Source organism: Petaurus breviceps, unplaced genomic scaffold (assembly GCF_028583685.1).
Source record: "Petaurus breviceps papuanus isolate PSGF00001 unplaced genomic scaffold, PetGlider_PUasm1.0 38, whole genome shotgun sequence".
Lineage (NCBI taxonomy): Eukaryota > Metazoa > Chordata > Mammalia > Diprotodontia > Petauridae > Petaurus > Petaurus breviceps.
This window is the reverse complement of record NW_027186304.1, coordinates 6,790,686-6,800,764: the sequence shown is the minus strand read 5'-3', so window position 1 is coordinate 6,800,764 and position 10,079 is coordinate 6,790,686. Positions and strand designations below refer to the sequence as shown.

Here is a 10,079-nt window from a genome sequence, read left to right as displayed (position 1 = left end):
GGGAAGAAGAGGGAGGGGGAGAAAATTTGAAACTCAAGGGATTGTGGAACTAAATGTTTTTTTTACTAAAAGTAAATAAATAAATTTTAAAAATAATTCACACCTTAGCTCTGCAGCTTAGGAAAGCATTTGATGTGTTTCTCTTCTATTTTTTTATGTTACAATCTTCAATATTTAAGTCACACATCCATTTTGAATTTATTGTGGGTGTTATTAGTTGTTGGTCTGAATTAGTTTCTGCCAGATTACTTCATTTTTCCCAATAATTCTTGGCAGTATTTCCCTTGAAATTCTAGGTCAGAATCTAGAAGTATTTTTGTTTCATTGACATCTTTGGCACTATGTTAAAGGCAGTGAACTCTTTCTCAAAATAATATTTTTAGATGCCTAAAGCAAAATCTATAGAATTTTAAAGGAAACCAATTATTTTGAAATAAAGTTTTAATTCTCCCCACCATCAGGTTACAGACTACAGGTTAGGAACCTCTTTTATTTTTTCAAGTAAATCTTAATATTTTGTCTATTAATAGTAGCATTTGTGTAGCACTTTAAAGTTTGTGAAATGTTTTATATATTTTATTTCATTTAAACCTCACAATTAACCAGTGAAACAGGTTCCATTATTATCCTCATCATATAATAGGTAAGAAAACTGAGTTTGAGAAAAGTTAAAGTGAACTTAGATAGTTTAGTAAATGTCTGAGGCAGGATTTTGATTCAGATCTCTCTAGCTGAGTCCAAGTTCAGCATCCTATACCTACTTCATGACTTAGCTCTGTAAAGTAATCCCTTTGCTAGTTTCATTTACCTGCCCTCTTAATCTCTAAACCCATACCATTTTATCTCTTCCACATCATGGGGCACCATGCAGTCTGGAAAATATTTGTAAAATTTTTGACTCGCCCTTTGTACCAGAGAAGTCTGAATTTTTTTCTTTTTCTTTTGTGGGGTGTTTATAGTACCTTATTTTAAAATTTGGGTTGATATTATACAATGCCCTACATATTTTATGCATTTCTGAGTTTCTAAACTTTTTCTTTGTCATCTTCTGGACTTTGCAAGGCGTGTGTGGCTTCTGTAAGACTCCTGCAAAATTACCATTTAATTTCTTATGTGGACCTGTGATATATTGATGTCACGATGTGGAATGAATAACTGTACTTAAATTTTAAAACTATAGGATTCAGATCTGAAAAAGGACATTAAAAGCCCCCTTAGCCAAACCTTTTATTTTACAACAATATGAGAGAGGGGCTTATCCTCAGACCTCAGTAGCAAAGCCAGGATTCAAACTTAGGTTTGCTAATTCCAACACTATTGCCGTGTATGTGTGTGTGTGTGTGTCTTTTTACCTGACCATCTTAGGTATATTTATTTTTTTCTCTTTTCTTCAATCTGGGCCTTCTTTTGACTTTCCTATATCTCCTTTCGCTTCTTGCTTGAACTATTTTAATAATTTCTTAATTGATTTGCTTAACTCCAGTGTCATCCTCTCACCTACCTACTCTCCACACAGCTCCAAACTGACACTTCTAAAGCACCATGTTACTTCTCTGTTCAAGGAGTTTCAGCGCTTCCCATTTGCTTCTTATACACAATTAATACTGGCACTTAAAGCCCTTCACAATCAGGCGCCAAACTGATACACTGGCTGTTTCCTTCTGTATAAATTCTGTCTCTTGCCTCTCTCAGTCCTTTGCTTAGTCAGTAAGAATTCATTACATACATACTCTGTGTTCAGCCCTGGAAATACAGAGAGACCCTGTGTTCAAGGGGCTAATGGGGAGACTACACACCCAAAGGAAACTGAAAGGGGATGGCAAGGGAGAGATGAAGAAGTCCAAAGGAATGCAGCAGGGTGAGAAAGGATGAGGTAGCTGGCCTGGACCTCCTACTTAGAGGAGGTTTCAGGAAGCACTCTCCATTCAGAAAAGTGTTAAAGGGGCGGCCAGGTGGCACAGCGAGTAAGAGCACCGGCTCCAGTGTTGGGATGACCTGGGATCGAATCCGGGCTCAGACACTCAGCACCCACCCAGAAACACCTGGCCGTGTAACCTTGAGCAAGTTACTTAACCCCGATTGCTTAAATAAAAAAAAAGAAAAGAAAAGTGCTAAGGTAGAAGCCATTCTGAGGGATGAGGAGGTTCCTGGTCAAGCTTCCACTCCCCTCAGGCTCAGCTCAGGTGCCACATTCTGCTTCCTGCAAGAGATCTTCATGTTTTCTCTAGTCATTAGTTGCCTCCCTCTCCCCAAATTGTTTTGTGTCACACACCAGAACTTTACAATAAATGTTTTTTAGTTGAATGGATTCTTACCAGTTAACTGAACTACCTATATTGTCATAGTGTTGCTGTTTGATATTTGTAAAGCACAATTATTGAGAATATAATATTCCCATAGATGGAGTAAAACATTAGTATAAATATATATGCACAGATTTACCTTAGTAAAGAAAGCACAGCAGTGGTCAATTAAGGTGACTGGTAGGGAGAAAATCTTGCATGTGAGATGATTTTTCAAAGTGTCATTTCAAAATTATTTGTGTTTAGCTAGGATATATTTTTGTTTCAGAATATACCATGGGAAGAAGCGAAAAGAAAAGGAGGAAGTAAAAATCTTCAAAAGTATGTTAAAGCTAAAATAGATTTAATCAAAGGAGGAAAATAGGGAAACTATACTATATGTTAGCCATATTAATCAATATTGTTTTGGACTATCTAAAATAACTAGATAGTATAAGGTTGGAATACTGCTGTGATGTAGGAAATGATGAGTTTGATTTGGACATGTGAATGAAGATGTTATCCACCCCCCGAGAAAGACATAGCAAACAAGTGTAGTATGGCCTTACACCGATGCACATGAATGTATATTATCTATATATGAGTATGATTATAGATATCTAAGTGTATGTATTTGTATGGGTTTGTGTGTGTACATGTACACATACAAAGACATATACATATATAATTATAGTCATTTGGAGGAAGGGCAAAGGAAGGGGGGGGGAGAACAAAATAAAAAGTGCACATCAGAGAACAAAAGAAAACTTAAAAGGAAGCAAAGAAAAGATGCACAGCTCTGAATACAATGTGTAGTACTTATTATACGTAGGCTTTCTTGAAATGGAATTTTATTGCTATATATTTTGAATCCTCTTAGGATCTGCAGTGCACATGGCAGTCTTTTTTTTTTCTTATTTTGTATTTGTTTATAATGTTTCTTTTTCTTATTGTGTATTTAAGTTGAAAATAAATTAGTAAAAAAAAAGTAAAATCCTGATCTTCCTTGTTTCAGATTCTAAGTATAATCCTGTTAATGACTGCATGGTAACGGTAAATATAGCTTTAGAAGGGACCTCAAAGGCTGGCTCTCTCATCTAGTTTGAGGGAACTGAGATTCAGGGAGGTTGGGATTGCTAAAAGCCACCCAGGTAGTGATTATCAGAAGCAGAATTTTAACCCACATCCTCTGACCTAGGCCTTTTCTCCATAGTACCATACTACTTTCTGAAAGAAAGGATGACAGATTTGGCCTGTGCATCTTAAAAAAAAAAAGAAGAAAGAGATTTAGTTACTTTTTAAAGAAAGAAAAGAGATTTTGTTGTTTAAAGAAAAAGGAAGATTTTATCTCTCAACCAGTGAGTGAACCAAGGAAGAGGAAAGTGTTAAAGGGGTGAATGGGTAAAGGGATGTAATTAGGAAAGGGAGAAAGGCAATTCATATACAAAACAAATTGCATAATAATAAAAAAGGATAGCCCTGTTTGTATCTTGCTTTAAGGTTTACAAAGCATTTTAAAGGTATTGTCATTTAATCCTCACAACAACTCTGAAATAGGAAGTGGAATACGATTTGCTGTGTGAAATACTGTGCTACAAACAAAGGCATGTTGATATACCATTAAAAAATGAGTAAATGAGGGTTAGAAAAATTGGGGGTAAAGTTAACTTCTGTGAAATTAACTTTACTTTTCTTTTTAAATTTTTTCATAGGAAATGGCTCTGAAAGTTAAATGAAACCAAGAAAGCATAGTGATAGAGTGTTGCTACATATTCCGGGAAGAGCATATCAGAAAATAATTGATCAGCTGGATTTGGTAATCAGTCATAATGAAGAAAATTAGTCTTAAGACCTTTCGGAAGTCTTTTAACTTGAATAAAAGTAAGGAAGAGAATGATTTTGTGGTAGTACAACCACCATCACTAACCACTGACTTTGGAAAAGATGATTCCTTGTTTAGTAGCTGCTATGGTAAAGATTTGTCCAGCTGTGAAATCAACAGTGAAGATGAGAAAAGTGGAAAAAACCGATCTAAAAGTGAAAGTTTAATGGGTACATTGAAAAGGCGACTTTCAGCAAAACAAAAGCAGAAAGGCAAGGGCAGCCCACCATCTGTGAGCTCTGCAGATGAGGACACCTTCTCCTCTTCATCAGCTCCAATAGTCTTTAAAGATGTACGAGCTCAAAGGCCGTTAAGGTCAACTTCCCTTCGGAGCCATCATTACAGTCCTACTCCGTGGCCTCTTCGTCCAACAAATTCAGAGGAGACCTGCATCAAAATGGAAGTGAGAGTCAAGGCTTTGGTTCACTCCTCCAATCCCAGCCCAGCACTGAATGGTGTTCGAAAGGATTTTCATGATTTGCAGTCTGATAGTGTGTTCCAAGAACAAAGCAGTGCATTAAAAAGTACAGAATCTCAGAATGGAGACCTGCATCTTCACATCGATGATCATGTGCCTGTAGTCATTGGACTTATGCCTCAGGACTACATTCAGTATACTGTGCCTTTAGATGAGGGAATGTACCCTTTGGAAGGGTCACGTGCTTATTGCCTGGACAGTTCCTCTCCCATGGAAGTTTCAGCTGTTCCTTCTCAGGTGGGAAGGACCTCATTCCATGAGGATGAGAGCCAGGTAGACCAGGACATAGAAGTTGCCCCAGATATCTTTGTGGATCGGGCAGTTAACGGCTTGTTGATTGGCACCACGGGAGTGATGTTGCAAAGCCCAAGAGTTAATCACAGTGATGTCCCTCCTCTTTCACCGCTGCTACCTCCGATGCAGAATAATCAAATCCAAAGGAACTTTAGTGGCCTGAATGGCACAGATACACATGTGTCTGAAAGTATGCGTTGTCATTTGAATTTTGATCCCAACAGTGCTCCTGGAGTTGGAAGAGTTTATGACTCTGTACAAAGTAGTGGCCCTATGGTTGTGACAAGTCTCACAGAAGAACTGAAAAAACTTGCAAAACAGGGATGGTACTGGGGACCAATTACACGCTGGGAGGCAGAGGGAAAGCTGGCAAATGTGCCCGACGGCTCTTTCCTCGTTCGTGATAGTTCTGATGACCGTTACCTTTTAAGCTTGAGCTTTCGCTCCCATGGCAAAACACTTCATACTAGAATTGAACATTCAAATGGTAGGTTTAGCTTTTATGAACAACCGGATGTAGAAGGTCATACTTCTATAGTTGATCTAATTGAACATTCAATCAGGGACTCTGAAAATGGAGCTTTTTGCTATTCACGATCTCGGTTGCCTGGGTCTGCAACCTACCCTGTCAGACTGACCAATCCTGTGTCACGGTTCATGCAGGTACGTTCATTGCAGTACCTGTGTCGTTTTGTCATACGTCAATACACCAGAATAGACTTGATTCAAAAACTGCCTTTGCCAAACAAAATGAAGGATTATTTACAAGAAAAGCACTACTGAAAGCTTATGGGAATCTTGCATCTTGCACTTTGGGAACAAGAAAAAGAGATTGAAATACAGTTTACAAACTTTCATTGCTATCAGAATCTTTTGCTGCCATTAACTATTTCAGTTTTATGTGTAAACAAGAGTAATACATTGTTTTCTTTGGGGACGGGGAGGTGTTGGCAAGGTGTCTTAAGTTTATTTTTTTGCTTTTTAAAGGAAAAATCTTGAGGTTTTTAGAAGTGTGAAATCTTTCATCAATGTGCAGAATAATCACAATGTGAATTATCAGATTATATTAGTTTCCCCCCCCAAATCTTTGCTGCTACCCACTGTGATTTTTTTGCATTAAAAGCACATTTCATGTGTATTCAACCATAAGTAAAATTGAATGGAACTTGTTACTCATCTCTTCAGAAAGACCCATTTTCAAAAGATAATCTTCAAGAAGCTAGTATAAAAAAAATTAAAATTGGTATCAGTATCACATCTTATACTTTGAGAAAGTACTTTTAATTAGTAATACAAGAAATTATGTAACTTTAAATGAATGGAACATAGACAATGCAGCATATCTTTTGAAACAGTCATTTTTATTTTGTTAATTTTCTGAGTTTTTCATTTCTTTTTTGATTCCGAGAAGTTAAATACTTTCATTGCTTCCATTTTCATCTTATGGTTTGTTTAGCTGCCCAAAAATGGCATTCCTTTTAAAAATCTTGAAAAATGTTACTCACTAGTATAGGATGCAAAACCTCTTCTTTAACTTAAATATGGGCACAAATTGGCATAACATATATTTCACCATGAAAGTAGATCTGTTAATTGAAAAAATACCGCACAATAATAGACCACATAGGATATTCTTTGCCAACATAGATTTTTATGTTACCTACATTGCCCTTAGGCAAAAATGTTTTATGTGTGATTTAATTTGTTTAACATTTTCTTGGTTAGAACTTAATTGTACAAATTTTTCTCATTAATTTGATTACATTTCAACTCTAAAACTGATAAAAAAAAATTTAAAATGTACTGTTTTGTATTTGAAATTAGGGTGACTTTCTTTCATATATGATTATGGAAAGGTGCTTGGTTTACACAAAATTTCATTAGATGATAAACTGTGGGAATTGTGGAGTATATGTATTTTAAAATTAGCAAGCCCATATCAGGAGTACTGAGGTCCTAATGCCTCCCATTTCTACTGCCATTTGGAAAGTGTTTTGTAGATTCAGCAATCTGGGCCCAAAAGAATTCAGCATTTGTTAGTCACTGAAATATTTCTCTTTCTTGGACCCTATACTACTCTGATGTAAAATTATACATTTTGTTTGAAGAACACCAGAACCTAATTGTGTTAAATAGTTATGTTTTACTTTGTGAAGTTCATCCCTTCCTACATACTTTGATATCTAATTCATAGCAAATCAAATAATTTTCATTTTCCTTAATGATGAGGAATTCCTTCCCTCCCACCCCTCCTTCCCTCAGTTTGTAATATCTGTTGTTTTATCATTACTTGGCATTATAATGCACTGTTTTGGAATTGCTTAGAAGAAACTTGATTTCTTTTTCCAGTTAAAAAGCTTTAAAGGAAACAATCCATTATCAGATGAAAATTCGAAGGCTTTTCCCTTGTTATTAAGCTGTCATTTTTCCCTCTTCCTATTCCCACATACTGTAGAACTTGCTGACTTTGTCAGATATATTTATGTAAACTTGCATACTTATTTTTCCTTTGCTTTTGGAGGATAAGAACTTCAAAGATTTTACCCAGAAAAGACAACTATGCTATTATGACTTTGACTTGGAGCTAGGGAAGGATGGCATTTCATTTTTATGGAATTGTACCTTGTTGGGAAGAAGCCTCTTTAATTTTTTTTTTTACCTTAAAATGTATTTCACTTAATAAAATGGAATAGATTTTAATAATTCAAATGTTTACCATTAGTGATTTCAATTAAGGATGATAAAATGTTATTGAACTCATGCAAAATACTGTTATGGTATATTATTTTCTTCCCAGGGGATTGATTTTATTTTCAGGGGATTGATTTTTAAATATCACATTTAGATTGATGTAAAAGGACTGGTGCTAAATTTCTGTTGATGATGGGCATTACTAGAGAGATAATGCAAAGAAATTCCTTAGAAAAATATTGACAAGGCCTTCAGCATATTTACTTTTCCTACCACAGAAATGCCAGTTTATCAGGCCCCCCCTCAGCAGAAATGCCCGGTGTCTTTTAGACCACCCTATATTTCAGTTTGGTCACGTGGAATAATTTTGAACATTGTCTGAAGCCTGCATTTTGAAATGATTTCATATATTTATTGTGTTTGAGATCTGTATTGAATTCCGAATTAAGCTTGTGTTTGTTTTTTTTTGCCTTGGTTTACCTAAATGTTTTCATAACCCTCTTGTGTTTTTGGAATACAAATAGTAATAGTCTTCTAAATCATATCGCCACTTGTTGATGTGCTTTCACATGTGTCCTTAATATAAAATAATATTTTAAAGTAGTTTTATCCCTAAAGCTGACCTAATTTGAAATTGCTGTAACCTGTCCTCAAAATTAAAAAAAAAAACATGTGCCAAGAAATTAATGTGTAATCATAATCATAATGGAGATTGAAGTGCATTGCAGCTATTCCGTCATTGTAGGGTGAAGTAATACAAGGTAACTAGGTTGTATCCGTGGAGTTCAAGGAGGCTGGTTGAAAGTGGTGTAAGACAAAGTCATCAGTCACCCAGTTATTGGGTTTGCATGATGCAGTTTGACTGGTTGTGTCCCCCCCGCCAAAAACAACAAAACAAAATGACTGACTGACATTTGGAGAAGTATATCTAGCTTGTGTTTCACATAGGCATAGCCCAAATCTATGCTGACAAAATGTTTGCTTATGAGAAGGAAGTAAGTAGGAAAGTTGTGTCAATCTTTGCCAATAATAATAGAGAGGAAAATGAATCTTCATATGAAACACGTTAAATGACAAAATCTATTTTCATGCTTCTAGTACACTACTGTGTAAATGAAGAATAACAGAATACTATTGAAAGTACTTGAAGATATTAAAAAAAAAAGCAGACACAAAGGAAAAGTTCTCATTCAACTTGGTGCAATACTCTTATTAAAGTTTGGAAGGCAAACCCTTAGGTTAGGAGATAAATACAGAATGAAAAATAATTTTTAAATCTAGAATTTCTGAACCAGCCATTTAGATCAGCCATCTTGCTCTTAAAGAAAACAATGTGCCAGAAGGCTAAATTATTGGAATGTGATGAATAACATAAATTACACATTAAACATTACTTTATAATTGCTGAGCCAGTATTATTACAACAGGATGGAAATTAGTACAGTCTTAAGTAGGGAATGAATATGCAATGTCTCGAATTTTGCTGGTGCCACAAAAGTCTAAATATTTTTCTTAAGATCACTGCTTTCAGAAATGCCAATTTTAAAATATTGTATATTTCATAGTTTTCATGATAAGAGATATTACTTTATGACTGATTCAGAAGAATAATTTTTATTTTAATCCTAACTGCATTTCATAGTGTGTGAATTATAAATTTGAAAATGGAATCACACTACCAGCAATAGATAGTATTGTTGAATACACTAATAAGGAACAATGCCCTGTTCCCGGAATGACTTTTAAATCCTAAACTAAAATTATTGGTACGGCAGTAATCGCGAATTTGGTTTCTTTTCATACTTTTTTAATCCTGTAAAGAATGTTTTTTACAAACATCCTTTTTATTAATAGTGAATCATAACATGGAAAATGTTGTGTAGTTGCTGTATCCGAAAAGTGTTCCATACTCTACACCCACAGAACGTGAAAAATTCTCATAGAATTTTGTATCCAGTATACATGTTAGGTTAAAGAAGTTTTATAGTGGTGATGGAGTGCCATGAAATTAATACTTGCAATCCAGATTGCTGTAGTTTACACTTTTCTGTATGTCAAACCAGGTGTGTACCATTTGTATTGAGCACACCACAGAATGAGAATTATCCAAAGTCCATTGATTTTAATATGTGTTTTGGTTTGTAAACAAAATTAGAGTAATTTCTTGCACATTTTTGGAAAATAATTGTATAAGAACTTATGTATCTGCTTCTAGATACAATGTGTAAATAAAAATTTCATTCACAAAACAATCTGCTTAGTATTCTATATTTAATAATAATCTGAATGAAGCAAATTTTGAACTTAATTTGTGTGCCCAAATTATTTCTGAATGTGTCCTAATCAGAAGACTTAAAGTCGAGATGAAGGGTAATCAACTGTTTTTATTTCTCATTTGTATAAAAAAAGTAAATATATCTCCTTATTTGTAGAAACTTAGATAAAAAGGAAA

General features: G+C 34.9%; 1 protein-coding gene across 1 annotated transcript; it reads left to right on the top strand.

The window, feature by feature from the left end:
* Positions 1–407: 407 nt before the first annotated feature.
* On the top strand, positions 408–9,879 carry SOCS6 (suppressor of cytokine signaling 6). The gene has a single exon (XM_069099565.1). The coding sequence runs from the start codon at positions 4,112–4,114 to the stop codon at positions 5,717–5,719; it is 1,608 nt and encodes a 535-aa protein (XP_068955666.1). The 5' UTR covers positions 408–4,111; the 3' UTR covers positions 5,720–9,879.
* The last annotated feature ends 200 nt before the right edge of the window (positions 9,880–10,079 follow it).

Bases quoted from the DNA above. Each gene is read 5' to 3' on its own strand.
- SOCS6 (XM_069099565.1), top strand. From the start codon at position 4,112: ATGAAGAAAATTAGTCTTAAGACCTTTCGGAAGTCTTTTAACTTGAAT.